The 26,820-nt window shown below is 36.7% G+C and overlaps 1 protein-coding gene across 4 annotated transcripts; it reads right to left on the reverse strand.

Moving 5' to 3' along the window:
- Positions 1-556: 556 nt before the first annotated feature.
- Positions 557-26,813, reverse strand: Rad21l (RAD21-like (S. pombe)). 4 transcript variants are annotated; one of them, XM_006500044.2, is made up of 14 exons: positions 26,701-26,813; positions 24,581-24,756; positions 24,097-24,226; positions 22,520-22,613; positions 20,541-20,647; positions 16,834-17,004; positions 14,550-14,642; positions 13,618-13,731; positions 11,304-11,530; positions 10,794-10,890; positions 9,651-9,775; positions 8,079-8,165; positions 5,267-5,344; positions 557-1,783 (listed from the first exon to the last, which is right to left on the reverse strand). In XM_006500044.2, exons 2-14 carry the CDS (start codon positions 24,722-24,724, stop codon positions 1,595-1,597), a joined length of 1,656 nt encoding a protein of 551 aa, XP_006500107.1. In that variant the 5' UTR covers positions 24,725-24,756; positions 26,701-26,813; the 3' UTR covers positions 557-1,594. The 4 variants fall into 4 exon arrangements, with proteins under 4 accessions (XP_006500107.1, XP_006500105.1, XP_006500106.1 ...); XM_006500042.2 differs by having other exon boundaries at positions 8,079-8,168; XM_006500043.2 differs by having other exon boundaries at positions 8,079-8,168; positions 26,665-26,813.
- Between the last annotated feature and the right edge of the window lie 7 nt (positions 26,814-26,820).

Here is a 26,820-nt window from a genome sequence, read left to right on the forward strand (position 1 = left end):
GAATAGCAAACAGAATCCAGTGAGTTGAGATTCTGCTAAGAATTGAACTTGAACCCTCAAGAATTTCAGCCAGTGTTCTTAATGCCTGAGCCATCTCTCCAGCCCGATGGATGAGTTTTGATGCTCAGTGACACGGGGGCATCGAGTGTTTTCATTTGTGCCAACATTTGTCCCATTGATGTTTCTCATCATTGTACAGCTTTTGACTTAGTATAGTTATAAATATACCTACATACAATTACATCTTAAAATTAGATTGTATTTTAATGTTTTACATAAAGAAATTTGGGGTTCAAGATAAATATAGATACAAAAATATTATCAAGCCTACAAGTGTGGTGGCACATACCTTCACACAGCAATTAGGAGGTAAAGACAGGGTGATCTCTGTGAGTTCAAGACCAACCTAGTCTACAGCAGAGTTCCAGGCCAGCCACAGCTACATAGTGAGACCCTGTATCAATAAACAAACAAACAAAATCATAAGTAAATAGAAGCTCTCATATTTTATTTGAGTAAATACAAAGTAGTCTAACCTCTGGCAAATAATTTGTTATAAAGTTAAATATACATTTACATATGACCCAGAAATGCTATTTGTACAGAAATAAACACTCATATGTATAAAACTACATATGCTTACAGCTCTGTAATAGTCAAAATTGGAAGTACTTAAAGTCTTTTAATGGATAAAAAAGCAGGCAACAGAATGCTACTCAGCCTTTAAAAGGAACAAAATACTGATACAAAAAGAACTTGGATGCATATTAAGGATACTACACTGAGTGAAAGAAACCAGTCTCAGAAGGTTATATGCTATATAATTCCATTTATATAACATTCCCAAAGAGACACAAGTGTAGTCATGGAGAATAGCACCCAGCTACAGAACAGGGGAACTACCACAGGAGATTAACTCAAAAAGATTTTTTTAAAGATGATATTACTATGTCTAGACTGTGGTGTGTGTGTATTCTAATATATATATTAGAGATGTATACCAAAAATCAGGAAATCAAACCAATTTTTTAATAATCTAAAATAAAAATATTTAAACAAGTGTTTGCATCACACACACACACACACACACACACACACACACACACACAGGCTCTTTATAATTGCATATTAGAGTAAAACCCAGGGAGTTAGGCACTATCAATGATACAAAGTAGATCAAATAAACTGATATCTACAAGTAAGAAAATATCAATCATTCATTAGCCCCATAAACTTTAGTAACCTAATATATAAAAGTGTTTTAGAAACACCCTTAAATGTTTCCTGTAGGTACACGGTATTTTATAATGTATCCTAAACACAACCTAAATGCAACATTCAGATCAGGGCAATGATAAATGCCACACATTCAAATCAGCTAAGTCAAAAAAAAAAAAAAAAAAAAAAAACCTGTCTCCACATAGGTTTCCAATTCTGGTTGTATTTGTTCTGACCTCTAGATAGAAAAAGGGAGGCCAGCCTGTCTATGAAATGGATCAGACCATCAGCTGCTTCCAGATGGCTTCTGCATCAAGCTGATCAGTCTCTGCAGAGGTGCCAGTGATGGTATAAACCTGCATGCTGCGGATTTCTTTCACATCTTATAGAACATTGGTCCCACTGTAGCTATAATATCTGCATAGGGAACACTCTGGCTCAGCTCAATAGCACGATGTTTTTTCAGGATGAGAAGAGTATAAAATTTGGCAGCTGCCTGTTTTCGGTCACTATTTCTGCATAGCTTTTTCAGACTAAAGGACTGCATTCCCATTTTGTTGAATTCCTGGGAAAATAATTAGAAAAGAGAAAAGAGAAGAGGAATAAAATCATTAGATGCACAGCAGTCTGTGGATGTGTTATGAACAACAAATAATGCAATTTTTGATAAGTAATTATGATATCCTTAAAATGAGAAACAGAAGGACTCCAATAAGCTTAAACCAACCAACCAACCAACAAACAAAACAAACAACAACAACAACAAAAAAACAAGTCACCAACCTAGATGTCCCATGACAGAAGAAGGATACAGAAAATGTGGTTTATTTACACAATGAAATACTACTAAGCTATTAAGATTGAGGATATCTTGAGTTTTGCAGGTAAATGGATGGAACTAGAAAATATCATCCTGAGTGAGGTAACTCAGACCCAAAAGGACATGCATGGTATGTACTCACTAATAAGTGGATATTAGCAACGCCCCCCTAAAAAAAAAGTACAGAATATCCAAGATATAATCCACAGAACTCAAAAAGCTCAACAAGCTTAAGTGCCCAAGTGAGGCTGCCTCAGTCCCACTTGGGAGAGAGAAGAAAGCAACCACAACTGGGGAGGGAGGGACCTGGGTGGGAAAGTGAACAGGGAAGGGAGTGGAGGGGGAGAAGGGAACCTGATCTGGCATTGTGTGAGGGAAAAGGACTAAAGCCCTGAGGGCCAGCAGAAAGAATGGAAACAGGCAACCTCAGGAAATAGGAGGTTGGAGGGACACCCCCACCCCCAGAATGCACCAGAGACCTGGGAGGTCAGAGACACTCAGGACTCAAAGGACTTTAGATGAAATGCCCCACAATAGGGAGAGGGAACTTACAGAGCCCACCCCCAGCAGGAAAACAGGACAAGGGAGGGATGGGGTTCCCATCTCACAATCACATCTCTGACCCATAACTGGCATGACTCTGTCTGTTTTGCCAACCTGGGAAGAAGGAACATTCAGGAACTGCTTTTATCAGATTGACTTGGGAGCAGTCTGTGGGGCTTTTTTTTTTTTTTTTTTTTTTTTGATTAGTGAATGATATGAGAGGGTCCAGTTCATCGTGGGCACAGTGATCATTAGATATTAAGTAAAATCTCTAACATTAAAGAGAAAATAATAATAATTATATATTGAAAAGCTCCATTATAGAAAGAGAATACAAAGGCCAAAGAAAGCAATTAAATTTGAAGCTAAAGTTTTTCACTGTGAACACAAAATGATTAGGATGACAGTGAACAAAGCTTATGAGTGGTTGCTTGGGGAAGAGAGTGGGTCTTACACCATGGGAAGGATGAGGCAAGAGAGAATAAAGTGGTGCAAGGACATTAGGGCAGTTTCAAGTAAGTTCATTATTCTTAGTGTGGCGATAGTTCTTCATATGTGAAAACAGTTCCAAATGCATTTAATACAGTAAACTAAGTATAGTGAACGATACGTTAATATGTATAGTTTGTTACTTATCAACCATGCCTCAATAAAGGTTTTTACAAGTTGAATAAAGATTAGGATTATATGAACCAAAATAGTCAGTCACTTTAAAAGCTAAACCAAGACAATAACAAAACTCTCAGAAAACATGCAGCAAATTCTATTAAAAACTGATCCACAAAGTATCTAAAGATACAAAGTATTCTTAGTAAAAATACAAAGAAAAATATAGAGATGTGTTTATATAAAGGAATGAATAAAGAAGAGCCATTATCTGATGTATAAATTCTCCAAGAAGAGGAAATAGACAACCAACAAGAAGGAAATTAAAAGTATTTTATGTGTCTGGGTGTCATTCCTGCATGTAGGCTGTGCACAGTGTGTGTCTGGTGCCTTTGGAGAACAGAAGAGGGTGTTAGATGCCCTGGAACTGGAGTTACAGATACTTGGAGGCTACCATGTGGATACTGGGAATCAAATGTGGGTCCTCTGGAAGAACAAGTGCTCTTAATCACTGAGCTGTCTCTCCAGCACCAGAAAGTCCAAAAATTTAAAAGTCCTAGAATATGGAAATAGGGATTAAATATACTCAGTACAGGGCAATACAATAAACTTAAAACAAAACAAAACAAAAACCCCTCAGAGCACATCATGAAATTTCAGAGCATTGGAGGGGGGGGGGGATGATCTAAGAGCTTCTAAAGAGAAAGTAAAGGTCACCAAGGTGATCATGAAACAATACAGTACCTGACTTCAATAACAACACAAGAATCCCAGATATGTCCTAAAACTTTATCAGGGAAAGTATTTTATATGTAGACAACCAATCACGCTCAAGTTAAAAATAAACAAATTTCCAGGCATTGTTTGCAAAGTTGCTGTCTGCTATACACCATTCATCTTGATAAGTTATGAGGACAGTAATGACAGGAAAGATTTCAGGTAAAAGATCAAAGCACAGACAGAGAAATTAAGAAGAGACAAGGAATTTCCCATGTTTCTGATAAAGGACTGTCCCAAGACAAAAGCTGTGGAGGCAACAGAGTAACTACTATGAATTAGATCAAGAGTATAACGAGATGCAAGAGGGTTATCTCTGAGGGGAAGGTGGGAACTGATGGGTCACTGAGTTTTATTACAGTGCCAAAGAATTTGGGAAGATATTTATAGATAGTTACATAGACATCAAGGAAATAAGCTGATGTAATAACGGGCTAGAGAACTCAGTGGTTAGGAGAACTGGCTGTCCTTGCTGAGGACCAGGTTCATTCTCATGGAGTGTCACAACCATCTGTAACTCGAGTTTCAGGTGATCCATGTCTCCTTCTGGCCTTTGCAAGCACTGCATGCACACAATGCCCAGACATACATGCAGGAAAAACACCCACACGTATGAAGAAAAATAATAATTAAAAAAAATAGGTAACAAACCAAATAACACAACCATAAAATTTAGATGAAAATAACTGTAATCACACCATGAAGCTTCGGTAAAAACTGATTTTTTTTTACATAATCTTTGAAACAGAAACTGACAGTCATCCTTTAATAACCTTCTTCTTCTACATTTAATCCTAGGCATATTACTCAAAACCATTTCATGCCAGTAGACTTTTGTTGTCCTCAACAAAACATACAAAATGTTTTGTTTCTATAAATATCTAGATGCTCAAATTAATATATTATTTATTTTTGGAGTAAGAATAAAGGGCTAGGGAAGGGCTCAGTGGATCAAGTGCTTGCTGTGCAAATGTAAGGCCGGGAGTTCAGATCTGCTGCACCACACAGCAATGCTGGGTGGGTCTGGTGGCCGGTAACCCCAACACTCAGGAGTCAGAGATCAGGGACCTCCAGGGCAAGCTCAGTGACCAGCTGGAATAGCAAACTCTGAGTTCAGTGAAAGACTTTGCCTCAGGAAATAAAGTGGGGAGTGACCGAGGAAGCTACTTGATACCAACTTCTGCCTCCAATACACAAGCACCTGCACATACATGAATCTCATACTAGAATGTGCATATCCATGTGTATATACAGTACACCTGCATACACACAGTTAATAAATAAAATAAAATGCCATCTTACCCGTAACACATTTAATGTTTGAAATAATCTTTGATTCCATTTTTCTGCCTCAGTATTTTGTTTGCTGCCTGATGACTCCTGTTTAAATCATCAATAAATAGTTCATTTAAGCAAATTTTATTGAATGTTCATATGCACCAGGCATTGCATTAGCTACTACTTAGCTACTACAGAAACACAACTGTTACACAGTTCTGCCAAACAGTGTATGGGCTGATGAAGAGGATGACACAAACACAGGACAACTGTTGTTTAACAGTTTACTCCAGATTAAAGCATTCCAATGCGCAGGAAAGCCAAGGAACCATACACACACTCCTGTACGTAACCCCAATAAAACTCGCTGGTCCACCCAGCTGGGCTTCCGTGATATCCGTACTTTGGCCTATTGTGGGTTCCCTGTCTGGGGTGAGCAGATAAGTGTGTTGTGGCTCCTCAACAAAAATTCTGTCACACAACAAAAAACCTGTGCAACTTTGTACCTCTCCTCCATGCATGTCTTCTGATAAGGACATCCAAAGTAAGAGACTGTGCAGCCTTACTCGTGATGCAGCCCAGAGCTTGTACTTCTATGTACTTTGTAAAGTTAGCAAAATCAGCCACTCTTGGCTAGGATTTTCAGTCTGGCCAATCAGAACTCCCGTGAGAGGAGCAAATAGAAAAATTATAGAAAATTTGTTGTTGCAAGGCCCCGTTCTGAACTTAACTGATGACATAAATATCCTTAAAAATGGTTTAGGAGACCTTTCAGATTTGGAGGTGCTTTGTCTATATATATACACGGCTCACTCGATGCCTGCCCTGCCATCTGACTAGATTTACTCTCTGTCTTTTAAAGCTGGATCACTTCAAAAGATAGCTCGGTGTTAAAAACTTAAGTTGGAACCCTTTAAAAAAGAATTTACTTTAATCTCTTACAAGCTTCACCTTTTGAGTGGAGAATGGGATCTTGGCTCAGGGGAGATTTTGATCTATCTGATAAAAACAACAATAACAAGGGAAACAGGGCAGGCTGTGGATGAGAAGCGGCCTAGTTCTGACATACTTATCAATTTTCCTAGGCTAGGGTGGACTGTGATATGCAATAGCAAACAAAACAAGGAAACAGATTAAGAGGATATATATATATATATATATATATATATATATATATATATATATATGTATATATATATATGTATGTATATGCACGTGTGTATGTATATGTGTATATATATGTGTGTATATATATATATACACATACACATATATGTATATGCACGTGTGTATGTATATGTGTATATACATACATACATATATATATATATATATATATGTATGTATATGTATATATACACATAAACAGTAGTTAAAAGTTAAAAGTTCTTACTACCCTTGAAGAGGACCTGGTTAGGTTTCCCGTCAAGTAAGTGACAAGACAACTATCTGTAACCCCAGGCCTCTTCTGGCCTCTTTAGTCACCTGTATGTATAGGTGCCCATAAACTTAAAGAGGCATGCATGCCTGCACATAAATAAATTTTAAAAAATTTAAGAAGTTAATACTAGGACTTAACAGGTGATTTGATAGCATTTACTAAATAACTTTTGAAAATTTTCTTTAAGCTAAAAATGGCTTCAGTATGCTGGGATAAAATTCTAAGAAGTAACTCAAGGGCTGGAGAAATGACACTAGCTGCTCTTGCAGAAAACCTGGGTTCAATCCCTAGCACCCACAGGTGGCTCACAGCCACCAATAATTGCAGTTTTGGGGGACCCAACACTCTCTTCTGGCCCCCTAGAATATCAGGAATATATGTGGTGTACCTTCATACTGGACAAATACTCTTGCATATAAAAATTTTTTAAATGTTAAAAGAAGTTTTTATATGTATATATCTTTTTAAAAAGAAAAAAGAAAAAAACTAAAGAAAGAAAGAGCCAGATGGTGGTGGCACACGCCTTTAATCCCAGCACCTGGGAGGCAGAGACAGGTGGATTTCTGAGTTTGAGGCCAGCCTGATCTACAGAGTGAGTTCCAGGACAGCCAGAGCTACACAGAGAAACCCTGTCTCAAAAAACAAACAAACAAACAAACAAGAAAGAAAGAAAGAAAGAAAGAAAGGAAGGAAGGAAGGAAGGAAGGAAGGAAGGAAGGAAGGAAGGAAGGAAGGAAAAGGAAGGAAGGAAGAAAGGAAGAAAGGAAAAAGGTAGTAGTAATACACAGGGGAGTGAGTCAAATTTTTGTATTTGCTCTCAAAATGTGGCCCTTTGAGTTGACGATTTTCATTTTATGATTTTATTTTTTCATATCTTAATATATAAATATATTTAAAATATTCTTTTATAATTTAACACCAGAGATTAATAACTTGTGTAATTTGAACAACTATTAAAAAGAAAAATATTACAGATATCATTATTATATTATAGATATTATAATATAATAGATATATATCATTATATTATATTATAGATATTATAGATAGAGATCATTGTAATGATAATACTCTTTGACAATGTTTGAAAGAAAAGGAATTAGAGGTCAAATTTCTATATGTATCAACTGCTGTCACAATAGTATTTCTTTCTTTCTTTTTAAAAAATATTTCCCTTAATTTTATTGCTTATTCACTTTACATCGTGATCACAGCCACCTCCCTCCTCTCCTTCCAGTCCCACCCTCACACCCCCATCTCCCTACTCCTCCTTCCCCTCTGAGAAGGGAACCCCCCCCCCCATGGATACTAATTTGCCCTGGAACAAAATTATGTTAAATCTAAAAATAATTAATTAAATATGACAAGTCACCCAAAGACAACAAATACATTTACCAATTCAGCTGGACAATTTTCTTGGGCCAAGGACCCATTCATTGAAGACAATCCCTCAACAGCTGGAGAAATCATTCCAAGAATATCCTGCTAAAGAAAATTCAGAAATTACAGGTAATTATGCTAGTGGTTATAAAACTAGCAGCTCAATTTGATTAAATGATTTATTAACAAATGACATTTCTCAAACTAATCCAATGTACTAATTATATTTTCAAACTTACTTTTCTGAGAAGCCTAAGATAATCAGTTCCTAATTTAAATATTCTTTTTCTATATTACCCACGAATGAAGAACCCTGTACTTCTGCATTTCTCCTCTCCACTGTGAGCCTCTCCTGATGGGCTCCTGAGCTCACTTCCCTCTGAAGCATTTGGTTTAGTGGTTACTCAGGAGAGACAGCACCAGGCTTCTGTGGCATGAAAGAAACCAGAATGGGCAAGTAGAGGGGGTGAGGATGAGGGCTGGGGACACCCATAGCCATACCCAGGGCTGTGACAGGACTCTGCCACTAGAGTGGTCACTGAAACAAATAGAGACAGACAAAGAGGGTATCCTCCAGAAGGAGAGCCAAAACAAGGGCAGGAGAATGAGAGAAGGCCAGAAATGTTCTGGTCTCCACATCTCCTCCTCTTTTCACTGCTCTAAGGCCCTGGCCCCTTTCCACCCTTAACCCATCACTAGGCTCCATTCCCCAGCTGCTGTCTCTGATCTCGAGTAAGTCAGAAATATTTCCTAATATACTTTCCTCACTTTTTTCAGCTTTAAATACTTTAGTGACTAGGAGGCATTGCTCTTTATTCTTTAGCATATACTTTATCCTTATCATGCTCTCTTTTCAATATCTAAGAATATTCTATATTTTAAATAATGCCAAATTTATAGTCAATGTACACAAAAATTGTTTTATGAGATTTTAAAATGACTGATCAGAATCAACATTTTTCTGTCCCTTCAAACTCACTGTATGTGCTCCAATACTTTACTCTATTTCCTATTTCTTCACCATTTTGAAAACAAGGTAAGACTAGAACTGAAGATTAGAGCGTAGACTAGTGCAAAGGAGTAAGAGTCAAAAGAACTGATCCAGCACATAGAGAAAAATCTATTTTGCAAATAAGTAGTTGATAAATTCAATGATACTTTTCTTTCCCAAATCACAAATTAAACAAGTTTTCCTAATAAGAAGTTCAGTAGCTGCAGTCTAGGAAATGCTGAAGCCCCCAAAAGGCAGATTGCATGGCAATTCACTGTATAGGCATTCAGTATATTATCAAGTGCACCATCCCTGACCTCAAGCTGTATTACAGAGCAATTGTGATAAAAATTGTATGGTATTGGTACAGAGACAGGCAGGAGAACGCTATTCTTAGAGGAAAAAGGCATGAAACAGCATACAAGGATCTGGCTAGAGTTCTAAGGGACCATGAAACTCATGAAATGCAGGGCTTAGAGAGGTTCTCTATATAAAACCAGATTCAAGCAAATCACTCATTTATTATGTCACATAAAATATTTCAGCATGAAATTATGAATAATCAAAAAAAAAATGATTCTGCCTGGTTAACTTACCTCAGAGTTAACATTCATGTTGACGTTCTCCTGAAAGCTACCCACAGATTCATCAGTCACATCCTTCCAATCTTGGGGTTGATCTAACTCACTGTGGGAATTTGGCTCTCCCATCACTGAGGGTTCTTCATTATAAAGAAGTAAAGATAAAGTTACCAAGTGCATTTCAAACTTGAAGTGGCATATAGCTATTCAAAGAGAGAACTGCTGACCAGTCACGTGGAATCCAAGAATCTCAGTAAGGAGAACATGACTTTCTTACACTGCTGAGACTCACAGAACTTCTACCTTTCCCCCCTTCTGCTTCTGTATCATTCCCACTCCCTGTCGACTTCTGCCCATCTGTCCTCATGCACTTCACACATTCCCTCACAAGACGACGGGACGTATAAGCTCATCATGGCGTACTTGTTCTGTACATTTAATGTCTTCAGAAATTGTCACTGGGAAGAGGAAGCTTACTCACCACCTAAGTTCTATTACTTTATCACTAACTCAACAATGAGTGATTATTAACATTTTATGAACTTTATTTTAGGCGGACAGTGATACCTGTCTCAGAGTAGTCGTATGATTTAAGCACTGACCTTGTCACTATATATTTCAGGTTATTTTAAAAAGAAACATTCTGCTAGACACAGAGACTTTATTTTTTAAGAATTTATGACTACTGTGCTAAGAGAAAGAAAAATGATGTATTTCATCTTCTTTATCTGTGTGGAGAGGATACTGGGGATTAAACCTAGGGCCTCACACATTCTAGGCAAGTACTCTACACTGAGTTATACCACAAGCCCCTTTAATGTGTTTTAGCTTGAAACAGAGTCAGGCAGGCTCTGAACTTGCTCTGTAACCCAGGCTGGCCTTGAAGTTGCAGTCCTTCTACCCTAGTAGGTAGGATTTCAGGACTGTGACATCAGCATTGGCCTAGATTTCATCATTTCAGTAAAGTCTTGAGACAGAAATTAATGTGGAAAGCAGAAAACTGCTATGCTAAGGTAATATTTTTAACTTAAGCTATTCCTCTATAGATAGAGATCTCTGAAAATATAGATTTGAACCCAGCTTTCATTCTGAAACATGAAACTCAATTTTTGTTTATGCAACCTTTCCCTGGACAGTAACAGAACCAGGAAGTCTCACCTGCAATCTGCTGGTTTCCCACTTCTTTCCTTACTGACTCCTTCAGTGTCAATTTTGCAAGTTTATAGTCAGAGGACAGGAAGCATTTTGTAAACAACTGTAACAACACATTTATACTGTCAGTTTTATATGTAGTAAAGCAATTTAATAAAGCATAAGCCCATATGCTAAAGAAGTAAAGGCTATTCATACACATTTGTTTTTCAAGCTGGGCATAGTGGCACATGCCTTTAATCCCAGTACTCAGGAGGCAGAGGTAGGCACACCTCTGTAAATCTGAGGCCAGCCTGGTCTACATGGTGAGTTCCAGGATAGCCAGAGCTACATAATAAGACTTTGTCTCTGGAAAAAAAAAAAAAAAGAAAAAGAAAAGTAAAAGCCATTCATGTACATTTTTTATTCAAATTAAATTTTAAAATAGTTTTTTCCCACATGTCTAATTATGTTGTAAATGAAGAAAAATTATTTATAAACAAATATCACATTCATGCAGAAGATGGAAGCAATTACCATTTTCAATTCGTCATTAATCAAATCCTGGGTAGCAGTTGACAGAAGCATATCCACTCCTCCCCGCTTCTTCCACATCATCAATCTTTGTGTGGGGGGTGCAAGGTCCAGAACCATGAGAGTGTCCATAAAGGAAGCAAGCTGCCTATGCATAGCCTTGCTGCTTATCTCCTTGACTGGATCTACCAGCAATCTCCTCTTTTTCCTTCTCCTCCTGTCAGCAATATCTAGAGAGAAACAGGCGTAAATGGACTTAGAATGTGTTGTGAAACTATATTCTTGGCTAATAAATATCTTAAAAGTCACAGATAATCTGCAGGGTGGCCGTGGGAAGACAATGAATACTTCTGTTCTGTGAAAAGATGCTCTGTGAAGTTTTTGCAAGGCTAGAGTATCTGAGCAGTCAAGAGCTGATACGTTTTCAAGGTGTTGTTTGAAGATGCTTAGGAGGGACTCTGTTCACGTGTTAAATGGGCAACCAAAGAAACACAGCAAAGAGGGAAAGCGTAGCTAAAAAATCTGGAGCTTTGTAAAAAGATGTTTCAAAATATTAGTGTGTATCTTTGTAGTGTATTTCACCCTCCACACTGAAATTCATATATGAATTCAAAGTAAGTAGCTAATTCCATACCATGCAGAAGTCAAGCTTTTATTTAGTAAAGCTGAAAATATTTTGAATTGAACTCAGTTTTTATGTTTCTACCTTCCCAAACTGGACCTACGATTTGAATCAGACTACATGTGATGGAAGAATTATCTAAGATTTCTTTCATATTCTTCTATTTAATGCCCAATGCTACTATCATGCAGCCTTCTACTACTGTTGTATGGATTGTTTACATATTCACAGAAGCCACCTAGGAAAGGCTACGGCAAGTGAGTTTCCTGGACCCACCATTTTGCATGGCTGTGATGGGTGCAATCTGGAGAGGCACAGCCCGAGAGACTTCATGCCAGGATTGCTTCTTGCTACTGATATGCCTTTCTGATACTATCACATAGCCTAATGATTCCTGGGCATCAGCCCACCCTATTGGGCAAATTTCTTGCAGATCAATATGAAGATGAATTTTCTTGAGCTAATGCTGCTTAGATGAGTTAATGACTTTATAGAATTCCTAACTTGATTCAAATAGTTTTAGGAAGAAAATATAAGGAGATGGTTTTAGTTGTTTTGTCAGAAAAACGTAATAAAGTTAGGATCAAGAATAGAATGTGCTCCCCCATAGAACAGAAAGTAAAGGCTGCATAATAATAAGGACTACGACGAGCCTTCATAAATTACACTAAGAAGAGAAATGGGTTTGGGACAAATTTGTGGTTAAGAAAAAACATTCTAGGTCAAGTCCATGGATGAAGCCACAGGTGTGCACTATGATAAAGAAAGGCCATGTAAAACTGTTGCTTTGAACTTATAAATAGCTTATAGAATGAAACACTGCTTTGAACTTACTATGACATTCTACTGTAACTTCTCTTTTTCAAAAAAAGATTTATTTATTTATTTATTATATGTAAGTACACTGTAGCTGTCTTTAGACACCCCAGAAGAGGGTGTCCGTAATGATACGGTTGGTTATGAGCCACCATGTGGTTGCTGGGATTTGAACTCAGGGCCTCTGGAAGATCAGTCAGTGCTCTTAACCACTGAGCCAACTCTCTAGCCCCTTTTGTAACTTCGCTTTTGTGTAACATTTTATCTATGAGGTAATTTTATAAAGAACTTTTGTCTAAGAAGGTATAAGAAGGCTGCAAAAAGAAACAAAGTGTGGCTATTGGGGCTCTGCTCCACCCACCAAATATATATATGTATATATGTCTATCTGTATGTATATACATATGTATGCAGGTATATGTGTATGTATATAAGTATGCATATGCACTTGTGAAACTATAAAACAGATGGTTGAGCCTGATGAGAGGGGGGGAGGTGAGGGGGAGAGGAGATGGAGAGGAAGAGGAAGAGGAAGGGGAAGAAGGAAGGAGGGAGGGAGGAGGGAGGGAGAATATGAGCACACGCACACCCATAAAGTGTATATCTGAGCCTCTTGCCTGGCAAAAGGGGGGCAGGGGGAGCCTTGAGCCAAAGAGAAAAGATCCCAAGTAACTAAGCTTTTTTCTTAATCCCTTGCTGCTATTTAAGCAGGAGTTAAATTGCCAGAAGTAAGCAGATTGTGGTTCTGATTGCTTACTCCATACCCACTTTTGCTGTCTTCCCAGGGAAACTGGATGCTGGGCAGCCCCCACCAGCACATCTCAAAGTAACTAAGATACCAGGGCACCAAAGAGAAAAATAAAAACAGGAAACTTTTACCTAAATCATCAATTGGGTCCAGAGTAAATCCTTCATCTTCATTTGATAATAATGTTATTTCATTTATTTCTTCATCTTCAGGTATACATTGGTCATCTGAATTACCTGGTTCTACTAATAAAAGCACCATAAAAGAAAAAGCAAAAACATATGACTATGCTACATATTAGAAGAGAATATGAGAAATAAAGTAAAGAATAATTGAGGACACACTGCTAGCTGGGGCTATATATAAATTCCTAGAATCACAGAGGGAAAAAGGCTCAGTAATAAATGGTCTGAGGCCTACAACATTTGAATGTCAATGACATCACCCTCTTTTGCATATGAAATATCTCAGGCTGGGCTATAGTCACAGCAGAAATGAAAACAAAAAAAATGCCAATATAAGTTTTCTATGATAACCAAAATATTTATATTCACTTGAACTGTCAATGGACTTACATAGACCCATAGCTAAGTTTTGATTGCCCAATAATTTTTATATTTTTAATTTTGATTACTGTGCTAGAAAGCAAATGTAACATCAAACACTGAGAAAAACATAAATGAGGTTAACTAGACTTTAAATTCCTTAGGAAAAAGTACTATCTTCAAGACCTCAACTTATCTGAGACACTCTGATAAGAATTTCAAGTAGAGGAAAATATGCTCATTGGAAAATTTATAATCTCTCAAATTATTTGTCAATGTGATATTTTCTCTTCCCATATAGCATACATTATTTTTTTAGGATTTGAAAGCGTACTACTTGGGAAGAATAAGTGTGATCTATGAAAGCCAGTCCTTGTTAACTCCCTTTTCAGAATCTAACTTCCTGTGCACCTGAAGGACAGTATTCTCCATTGCAGTACTGCTGAAACTTACAAGTTCTGAGACTTGATTTGAACATCTGTATCTATACATTTTCTATGCAAAAGACTTCAACATACCCATTATACTACTGGGAAGCTCAGGAGGCAGAGACACTTCTTTGTTCAAATATGCTTCTTCTAAAAAGGTACTCTCATCTTGCAATAGATTGTCTTTAAAAGAATAAATAAATATGTTTATTCACTAAACATGTACTATCATTATTTTACATAAGACACTTTACTCCAGATTCTTAAACTGTTTGTTTTTATTCCATATGAGGTCATATAACTGAATTAGGAAGGGTAGTAAGTGAAAACTCTGGCAACAAGGAAAACCAATTAACAATCAAATGTATTTCTGGCAGGGCTCACCCATGCTTCATTGTACCACTTTAGAGTGGCCTTGGGTCTGAACCTTGGGTCTGCACTGCGTGTGCTATCACATGTCACACAATGCCACAAACACTGAAATATCTTGGCACAGATTCAAGATTACTGTATGTTATGAATTCCATTATTTTTACTATGTGTACAACATTTTCTGTTCTAACAGAAACATAATGACTTTATTATAGTAAATACATTTAATACTTTCCTATCATATCGCCTTGTAAATTAGCACATTCTTAGATTATAACTAAACATTCTTATATCATTTTATATTACTACTTATGCAGATCAGTGTTACAAATTCAGCATTACAATTTCTAAAATTGGGCTGGAGAGATGGCTCAGCAGTTAAGAGCACTGACTGCTCTTCCAAAGGTCCTGAGTTCAAATCCTAGCAGCCACATGGTGGCTCACAACCATCTGTAATGAGATCTGACACCCTCTTCTGGTGTCTGAAGACAGCTACAGTGTACTTAGATATAGTAATAAAAAGTAAATCTTTAGAAAAAAATCTAAAATAGAAATATTGATCAACGATGAAAAACACTGAAAATGTTCTACACTCTGCAGTATCCAAAGTTTAGCAGAGACTTTTCTTATTGTAAGTAAATGAGAATCATCTCAATTTCATGTCTATTTATTTTAACAAGTGGTAAAACGATACAGTGTACCAAATAATTGCTTTAGGATACATTTCTTTCATTTATTCTCAGTAAATATATAATGGTTTATATAGCCATTTAAACATTGTTTTAATATGTTTTTAAGTTTTATGTGTATGGGTGTTTGCTTGTATATATTTTTGCATCACATGCATGCAGTGCCCAAAGAAGACAGAAGGCAGCTTTGGATTTACGAGATCTGGAGTTAGAGATGGTTGTGAGCCTTACTGTGGGTGCTAGGAATTGAACCCAGGACCTCTGGAAGAGCAATCAGTGCTCTTAACCACTGAGCTCTCTCTCCAACCCTTTGTATACACATTTTATATACCTATATACCCAGGACCACACAGGAATTTCTTGGGCAAAAGGGGGTTGTGGATGGAAAAAGTTCAAGAAGCCCTGGTTTACACAAGGGCTAACCACACTTCTTTCTTTCCCTGACTCCTCTTTTTTCTCTACTCCCTTCTCTCTCTCTCTCTCTCTCTCTTTTTTTAGGGCATCTATCTTTTTTATTAGGTATTTTCCTCATTTACATTTTCAATGCTATCCCAAAGGTCCCCCATACCCACCCCCCCAATCCCCTACCCACCCACTCCCCCTTTTTGGCCCTGGCGTTCCCCTGTACTGGGGCATATAAAGTTGGCAAGTCCAATGGGCCCTCTCTCTCTCTTTTGAGACAGAGTTTCATTATGTAGTGAACTGACCGAAAACTCCTTATATAGTCTAGGTTGGCCTTAAACTCATGATTATTCTGCTTCAGTTTCCCAAATGCTAAGATCACAGGCATTAGCTGCTACGCCTGACTGTTAACTAGACTTTTAATGCAAACTGGAAAAAAATCTGTAAATGTACTTCATATAGTCAATAATCTTTAAGATACATACTTTTATTTTCTCAGTTTCTCTCCAAATTGTATGTTTTATACTAATATTGTAATTTAAATATAAAATGCTACAATAAGAATACAAGAATACTTTTGGGATAGTATTGGAAATGTAATCGAGGAAAATACGTAATAAAAATATTAAAGAAAAAAATACAAGAATACAAGAAGGATATCTATTCTACAAGTTGTATTAAACAAGATGTTACCAGCATATAATCTAGTATATTTTGTGAAGAGTACAAGCAGGAGTTAATAGCTTCTATAGGGATGTGTTTAAACAAATAGACTTTGAAAACATATGTGAAAAATAAGTTGGCCTACAAGCACAGACATGTATCTGAAAGTTCAATTTGATTTATCAAAACAGATACTTTACAGTAATTTGATTAAAATAAATATTTAACTTTTAGGGCAGAAAGCATACCAATCATTTCTCCTGCAGCTCCTTCATCTCCAAATCCATCTCCATTGTCAAAGAACAAAGATTTTTCCTCAGCGAAGCTTCCAGAACTATGTTCGACTACAAGACCACTGGAGTTCATTAATATGTTGTCATCAAAGAAGCTATGTCTTCTGAGGATTTCAGGTTCATCCCCTATAAAAACACATCATCAGTGCCAAGCTACTCATAGAAACATATTCTCTTAGAGCTAGAGGGAACAGATACCATCTAGTATAGTTCAGCCTATTCTATGAAGAAAATAAAAGCTTTAAAATTACTGAATTATCTAATAGAAGACACCCAGCTAATCAACATAGACTTGATTTCAAGTTTAATATTCTCCCAATACAATAGGGAAAATGCTGGAGCATTCAGTAGAGTTTATAGTTATGTGGGAGTAAATTTATTCCCTATACATTTTGTTGGTCACATTCTGTTTAACCAAGTATTATTTCAGATCATTTCATATAGACAACTGCTTCAGCGGCTTATGCCTAACAAGAATTTGGCAAATCTATCTAGGGGTTCAAAGAGAAACCCTACCTCACAAAGGACAATATGTTAAAATATTAAAGAATGGGCTTATAATATTCATTCTGTAAATATTTATAGAACATACTAGAAGTTGGAAACGGAATACTAAATAGAACACAGGCAGTCAGTTAACATTAACTCAGCACTTAGTTAATTACACTATGCAACAGAAAATATAATTCTCATTGCACAAATAAGAAAACATCACTGAAAGGCTTGAAGCCAGATCTAATTTGTCACTAGGCTATACTGATAGCTACAGAGGACTCAGAGTTAGCTCTGGCATGTTCTCTCTACCCTTTGGCTTTTAAAATCATTATGTCCATGATTTTAAACCCTTGAGATCAGACATTGGCCTTCTCTCTCTTCCAATAACTTATGTTAATTATTATACAGTAAAAAAACATGAAGTACCACCCATATTGAATATTTGTCTATAGACATACATCACGCTGGATTAAATATTTACTAAATGGACTAAATGACAGTTTGAGAAAGAACTAAGAACATGTTTAGATCATTCAGGTGCAGCTCTCTTCTAAAATGAAAACCAGCTTTAGTCAATCTGAAAATAACACTTAGAAACAGACACTAAATTCTGAGTGTTGAACATTTCAAGAGTCTAATGGTGCTGCACACTTACAATTTCAGTACTCAGGAAATGCAGCAAGCCAATCTGAGTAACAGGTAAGACTAGATTAAGTAGTGAGACTGAATATCTGTCTGTCTGTCTGTCTGTCTGTCTGTCTGTCTGTCTGTCTGTCCATCCATCCATCCATCCAGAGATTACAGAGAAGAAATAATCAAAACCTTCATTTTTACATTGTAATATAGCACAGAAAATATTAATATTAAACATTTCTTAAGGTTTGAAGGTTAGCGGAGAGAACAAAAGGCAAGAATAAAGAAAATAACTTGTGATATTGCTATCAGGATCACAACTTTACAGACAGGGTCATGAGCCTCAGCTAGGTCATCTGCTGAGTATACACACAAACTGATGGAAATAGTCCAGACTCAAACCTAGGACTACTGAAAGACTACCATGTTTGTCCATCTTTTTTGAGTTATGTAAGATAGAGCACTGTGAACAATTAAGTTGTATTGTTAGATGGTAAGACATATGTTTCAATAGAGGAAAATAACTATATTGAGGCTAAAACAAGATGAATAGAGAAACAATGAATTGTTAGAGGGCACTGAGGAGAGGAAAAGGAATTTTAGAGGTTTGATACAGTCACAGGTAACTAGGCAGAGTAATGATAGGTGAATAAGCAAAGAACTTAAAAACAATTACTCTTCCAGAAATGTAAAAATATGAGAAAAAATGAAGTATGATTTTTAGGACGGTAGTATAATACTGCAGCTAAGAAGCAGAAAGAAGATATAAGAGATAGTTCAGATGTTTGGTTTTGCTTTTGTTTTTAAATCAATCAGTAGGTCACGCCCTTAATCCCAGCACTCAGGACGCAGACAGGTGGATCTCTGAGTTCAAGACCAGCCTTGTCTACTAAAGGAGTTCCAGGAGAGCCAGTGATGATACACAGAGAAACCCCGCCTCACCAAACCAAACCAAATCACAACAACAGCAGCAGCAGCAACAACAGTAACAAATTAATCAGCACTACTATGAAGCTGACAAAAAGCATAACTGAAAATAACCATAACGTTTCATGTCTAAAGCAAAACAACAACACGGCATGGTGATGCATACCTGTAATCCCAATACTTGGGAAGCTGAGGAAAAAGTATTGTTGCAAATTGGATGCTAGCCTGTAATACATAGTCAAATAGCATGTGTGCCAAGAATGAACAGCAAAAAAGTTTTATAATAACTCAGCAGAATAATTATATATAAATTTGTATATATTGACTAATAAAAATATTAACTTAAATTTTATTTCTGATTTTTAATTTTTCTAATGATTCATTTTCAAATCTAATAATTTCCTCAGTTTATACAAAAATAAAAATCAGCACAGATTGGAAATTGACATTTATAAAAGGTGTCCTTCGCCACAGATTAAAAAGCATGGCAGATAGCAAGCACTATAGAAGAGAGTGAGGATAGGAAAGAGAGGTCAGGGATATAGCTCAAGCATTACTTGCATAACTCCACACCCTGTCCCAAGAGAAGTTTAGGTCATCCTTCTACATCCTACACTCATTGCTTTGCACACTGAAAGAATGTCAAAGATAACCATAACATTCTCATGAACTTTGTAGAGCAATACAGAAAGTATGTAAATATGACATGAGACAAAAGCCAGAAGTAATAGTTGGATTATGCTGTATCACCTCATTTAAAAATATGGACACCTAGTCAGGCATCCCAGCACTCAGGAGGCAGAGGCAGGCAGGCATCTGTGAGTTCGAGGCCAGCCTGGTCTATTAAGTGAGTTCCAGGACAGCCAGGGCTGTTACACAGACAAATCCTGTCCTGAAAACAAACAACCCCACAAATCCCGTGTTCAAAAAACGAACCTAAACAAACAAACAAACAAAGAACAAAACCCATATACCTTACCCAAATATATTTAAACATTTCAAAAATCATTTCATGTTTCATATTCAAACTGTAAATTATTTAGTGTGGTAGCATTTTTCCTTCCTCACTCTCAAGTTAACTTAAATCTGTTTTAACTATCATATACAGAAGAAAATACATTTGAAGAAATTTTATGTAGCATATGTATGTATGTATGTATGTATGTATGTATGTATGTATGTATGTGTATATATATGTATATATAAAAACGATACCAACTGTTAATTTGGATATCTCCTTTGAGAGCTGAAACTGCTTCTCCTTTTTTAAGGGAGACAGACTCTTACTATAAAAAACTAGCGGGGATTATATTTATTTGCCATCACATCAGTCCCAGAACTTATATCTTTAATTTAATACCGTTCTTGCCTATTAGAGCACCTGATATATAAGAAATTTAAGAAATAGAAATTCATAAAAAATGGTTGCACAATGATAAAATAAATTTACCATAGGACAGGGTATTATCAATTAGGACAAAAGAATTAAGATTATTTTTATACATGAAAACATCCATTCTATAGATATCTCTATTACCACTGTTTTCATACAAAATGCAAATATAATTGATGACATCTTATAATTTTAGTTTCTCAAATATTCTCACCAAAGCTCCCAGCTTGGAAAAGTAGATCATTGCTATATTCTTCTCTAAGTGTGATTTCCTCTGGTCTACTTTGGTTCTGAGCAAGGGGCTCCGAAATATCAATCTCACTATAGAGAAACGTATTTAGGAAATTATGAGTAGAACAACATGGTTTTACAAACTATTGAAAAAACTTAAAAACAGATTATAATAAAAGAATTTTTATTTTGTCAATAGTATTTTTCTGAGCATGATCTTTAAGACACACATATACACAAGTAATGTTCTGGATTTAAATCCATGGTGCTTTCCAGTCACTATCTTACTTGTACATTTGAATAGATGGTCACTCTTGTTATGGCTCAAATATTTGAGTTCCCTCCATGTCCAGATATGGAAAGTTATTTCCGAGGGTGATGCTATTAAGAGATGAGGCCTCTAAGAAGCAACCAGGTCATGAGGGCTCTGTTTTCATGGACAGAATTTGTATGGCCCCACTACCATCTTGATCTTATACCAGATGAGGATGCAGAATGACTGCCTTCTATTAACCAGGAAGCAAAGACTCTGAATTTATGGCATCTTAACTTTGGCCTTCCTTTGTCGATATTCTGACAAGAATTGAGGAATTTATAAACAGAAATCCATTGCATAAGGGTCTGGAGTTTGGGAGGCCAATATCAAGGCATCACAGATTTAGTATCTAGTACATGCCTATTCTGCATAGACAACACTTTCCTGCTGTATCCTCAGATGGTGAAACTGTAAGAAAGTTTCTTTGGACTCTTTTATAATGCCACTGACCCCATTAAGGAGGGCTCTCAGCTTTCACAATCTCATCATGTTCAAAGGTTCCCACCATTTATGCCATCATCAGGGGGATTAGGTTTCAACATGTGAAATTAGAGAAACATACACATGAATTCAAACCCAAATTCTGTTGTCCAAAAACCTAACTTACTTCCTTCTCTCTTCTTCAACCTTCATCCTTTAGCTATCCTGGTTTCAATAAGGGGTACCTCCTTTTTATGCCCCAAATTAAATAGTAATTCTTTATTTCTTTAGGGCTACATTTAATTCATCAACATATCATGTTTACTCTGCCTTCCATACATATCCATTAATTTGACTGCTACTATATTAATAAAGTGAAGTTTGAAAATTGGTCTAATACTACTTCATATGAATTACTACAATAATTTCACAAGTTTTCTTTTCCTTTCTTTTCCCTTTATAGTGAAACAGCCAGAGGGAGCATGTTGAGACCAAGTGAGATCTGGTCACTCCTCTATTCTCTATTGAAAACTCTTGTGCATAATCTCTCAGCAAGATAAAAACCCTATTGTAGCCTACAAACCATATGTCACCTGTATCTCTTGCTCCTTCTCTGACCTCCTGTTGTTACTACTCAGCCTTTCTTTCATTCCACTTCATTTCATTTGCATTCTTGCTGCTCCTGAACATGTCCAGTGGCCTCAGTGCTATCATCACCTTTCCACTTCGTTCTTGGCCATTCTCTCAGAGTTTTTACTTCACTGGGTATTTCCATTAGAACATTCTTCTATGTTATTGTATAATTTTGTTCCCTTATCTCCTCCAGGCTTATGTTCTTACTTTATCAGAAAATCCTTTCCTGACAATCCCATTATTTTAATTTATTTATTTGTCTTAATATTTATTTATCTTCATATTGCATATTTACTTGTTATTATCAGTCTATACCAGGAACTGTTTTATTCATTGGTATCTCTTCACTGCCTAGAACTGTGCCTGCTATAGGAAAGGCATTTATTTAATAAATATTTACTAGATGAACAAACATACTATCAATAGTACAAACAATATTCAACCAATGAGACATTTTTGGTTTTGTACTTTGGAATTTCACACTGCAACTTTAGCCTTGTAATTTGTACTTGTTCAGTTGTTTTCCAGCTGAGGTTACCTTTATCAATCTGAATATGAAAACAATAAAACATCAAGAAAACAAAATAATTTACTTTATATTGTAGATTTCAAAATCATGAAATTCTTCTGGTAATGTGATAGTGTTGTAAGCTGCTTCAAAATTCTCTTTGGGGAGGTCAACCAGTCCTGAAAACAATGAAAAGGGAACACAATAAGCAGTGCTCCCTTATGAGACATTAAACTTCCAATTAAATCTTTACCATCTCTCATGGGCTTCCCTATATCCACTCCTGCCCCTCAGCAGTCTATTTTTGTTTTATGAAGTATCCATAGTAACAGTCATCAAAAGTAAACAGTTCAGATAATTCTCATGCTTAAAGATTTAAGCATGAATGAAGTAACCCTGTAGCAGTATACTTACATCATCTAAGGAGACTCTCCTCAATCATGAGACTCAGTCCACATACATACTAACTTTTTGGTCCCCTGAAAAGGGCAAGGATTTCTTTTTCACCTCAAGACATTTGTACTTGCAGATCCATTTGCCTATATTGCCGTCCCTTGGGCACTACTTATGTATGCGTGCACTTCTTATTTTTCAATTGTGAGTTTAACTTCTATCCCCTCACAAAGGTTTTCTCCAACTATCTATCCTGTAAAATGAACTCTTTTATCTTCTATCGTAGATCTCGCTTCCTTTGTAGCATGGCCACTAATGGGTTCAGTAGCACATGCCTTTAATCTCAGAGTGACCACAATCTGTAATTATTGTAGTAAGTTTTAAAAATATTTCCATTATTTGATTTCCTCATCTGACTGAAAAAGAACTATTTATCTTGGTTATCTTTGTATTCCAAAGTCTAGCATCATGTCAAGCACGAAGCATGAGAGTCAACAAATATTTGTGAGATACATAAATAATAAATGAGCATGTAAAACATAGTATACATATAAATCTACCTAAAGACTCTAAAACTATTTTAAATGAGAAAGATTAAAAAAGAGTTATCAGTTGGGGTCCACAAATGTTGATGGAGGGATGGTATATGAAAAGCACTAACATAGGTACTGTAAGAGATTAGAAAAATGTCTACAATAAAGATGCTTCCTTTAGGGATCCTGAAGCCTAGCAATGGAGGAAAGACCTTTATTTAGACTAGTATGATGGAAATAGGAAGTGATGCATGCATACATTTGAAGTTGTAGGCACTATATTTATAGCACATAAAAACATCCAGCACTGTAGAATGTCTGGGATTTTTAATAATACTTCATAATCACTATGCAATTTAAGACTCTCAAGAACTCTATGTTTACATTTTGTCAGTAAGTTTGTTCTCATAAAGGAAAAAGCAGATATGGGGAACTAAATGACCCATTAAAAATAAGTGTATCAGCGTCTTATAAAATTGTGATGACTCTAAGTATATTTTTATATTAATACAGGAAGCATAACAAGTTTGGAAGCATAACTATTTCTTACAAACACAGGAAAAGAACAAGGGAAAGAATATAATTATCTTTATGAAATCTTAAGATTCAGTCAAAATGAAGTTTATATTCATTATATTCACCTGAAATTACAGTATGCTCACAACTAAAATAAACCACCCAACACAAAAATGCCCAAAGGAATCAATAGTGACATAAAATAACACTGTGTGCCTACCTGGGCGAAATGTCATCTTCATCTTAAGGAATGCTTCACTGCAGTCTGCCAGAAGGTATTTTGCCTTCCTGTTGTAGATTCGAACAACCCCCAAAAGAAGGTGTCCTGAAGTTCGGAGTGCAATTTTCACCTTTGAGTTATTTTTAAAACATCAGAAAAATGAAAGATGAGGCTTGTAAATCCTGTTCTTTGAAAACTAAGGAAATCATAATTTCTCTATGAAAAGCAAACGTTATATTCTTACTAAAGTAAACCACTTTTAAACTCACCATATAAAATAATTTACTTTTATTTTTGCGTATTCAGCAAAACCATAAAAGCTTCAGCAAAGCTTCATTTAAATCTATATTGGAGTGCCTTTGTACAGACAATAATTTGGGGGGGAATAAAAAGTTTTGAGAAGCAAAACTGTCTTGGAAACATATTTTAATTCTTCAACATCAGCCATGGTTAGTACAGACTATCATTTTAATCAGTAACATACCTTAGGTGAAATAATTTTTTGAATGGTTATTTCTAGATTACACTCGAACACATGGGCCTTTGTAAGTTTCTTCTCCCAGTGAGCTGCAAGCCATATCTTGGCCAATGGCCCCCGTTTACTCATAAGCACATGAGTGTAGAACATGTTGCCTGTATTCCTTAGTTGTATTTAAGGAACTAGAGAGAACACAAAAAAAATGTCTTAAATTTGATAAGAAAACCTTTTTGGTATTTTTTTTACTGCAATAGAATGTATCATTAATTCTACAGAATAATATTTGAATTATCTCTTAACACAATGTTATTAATTTTCTCATTAAAAAGGAGAATGTTATTTAGAATATTATTAAAACGAAGGACAAAACTCTTCTAGAAACTTGTAAACCACACTCTGTTTAAATGTATTCAATGAGATCAATTTATCTCAGATTTTTCTATTCAGAGAATATAATTTATCTTGTTATTAATATAGTAAAATAAGTACCTAAAGGTTTATAGGAAAAAAGGGAGATAGAAACAGGGAAGAAACAATAGAAAAAAGTGGACAAAACTAAGGTCATCTGTTTCCTAAGAAATAAGAATTTGATGTTGGATTTATTTTATATTAATATTAATTATATATTAATTATATCTAGGTATGCAACCACATTTTTCTCTTTAGGATGCTAATTATTACTATTATTATTACTATTATTATTATTATTATTATTAGATTGTTTATAGACAAAAGTGATCTGGATTCCCTGAAGTTCCTGCTTTTGTTTCCAAGTGCTAGGATTACACATATGTACCCCACGCCTGGTTATAAACATATTAATGTTGAAGTTAAAATGGCAGAATTCCAAAGGGCTATAAAATTAAAAAAGAAAAGAAACTACAGAAAAACAATCAGAAGTCATAAAAGAAAGCACTGTTGATTTTTAATATTTTGGAGTAAGGCTCTTAGAATTTCTGTTAACATAAAAGACAAGAAATAAATAGATATTTCTACAACCTGTACTACTGATGACAAAATAAAGCTCTATTTCAAAGTAAAAAATGAGAGATGTCATATCACTTTGACTTTGGAGTACAAATTACTACTTTCATATGTCTTGTGAAACTGCCACCACAGAGCTAGCTTTTTTTTCCTGCTGAATGTTTTGGTAAAAGGGAACACTGAGCCAAATATGGAGACAAACATAAAGTCAGCCACAAAATTAAAAACTCAGGTCAACTTGGATCAATGACCATTTCTACTGCAAGAATCAAACAAAAGGTTACACAATCTATCAAACTACAGTCCTTAGGGAAACACTTTGCTATTGGTTATGGCTTGTGCCCTGCGATGGCTCTACTTCCTTTTGGTGCCTTGAAACTAACTCCAAATCTAAGTTGAGAAAAATGTCCCCAGGTGTAAGACAGTTAAAAAATATTTTTTTGGTACTAGATTAAAATAATAAATAAAACTGTAAAAGCTGAACGCTGGGATTTTACATACCAGAGACCCTGGTTTATTGAGCATATATTCACCGCTCACCGCCCGCCCCCTCACATCCGCGCACTCCCCATCCCCATCCCTCCCACACCCCATACCCCGAGGGCTAAGGGGCAGGGGCAGTTTTTCAGACTACTTCATGAAAGAGAAGGCCAAGCCTGATACAAGGAAGGCGGAGCAGGGGATGGGACTGATTCCCGGACCGACGCCCATCCAGGGAAGGAAAGAAAGGGAGGGAAGGCCAGGAGGCGTGACCGAGCAGGTGCCTAGGAGCCTTGCAAGGGGGCCTGACGACTAAATCTGAGGTGAGGGTAAGGGCCCGCGGGGAGGGGCCTGAGGGCCTGAGAATGAGCGTGAGCTTGTGGGAAGGGTCAGGGGTGGAAAGGCTGAGGGCCAAGCCGCAGCCAGGGACGCTGGGAATGCGGCTGGGAGGTCCGCGCAGCCACATGCTTCCCGCAGGCATCAGGCACTGTGGGAAACCCGGCCACAGAGCCGCAGAACCGGGTCGGCTCCGCAGGTGGGCCTCGGGGGCTTGACGCCAGGAGCTGAGCGAATACTGCGTCGCCAGGCACGGTGCAAGGGTCCCCCAAATCACCCAAGCTGCCTACCGCTCCCAGCTGCCTGGCCTCGCAGGCAGGCCTCACCCTGCTTTCAGTGTGGAGTCTAAGAGTGAGGATCCCAGACGTGAGTCTCCTGGAGCTGCCTGCGGTCCGCCCCGGCTGTGGGGAATGGGCTGTGAGAAGGAACTAGCACGTGAGGGGGCG

This window comes from Mus musculus, chromosome 2, assembly GCF_000001635.26.
Source record: "Mus musculus strain C57BL/6J chromosome 2, GRCm38.p6 C57BL/6J".
Taxonomy (NCBI): Eukaryota; Metazoa; Chordata; class Mammalia; order Rodentia; family Muridae; genus Mus; species Mus musculus.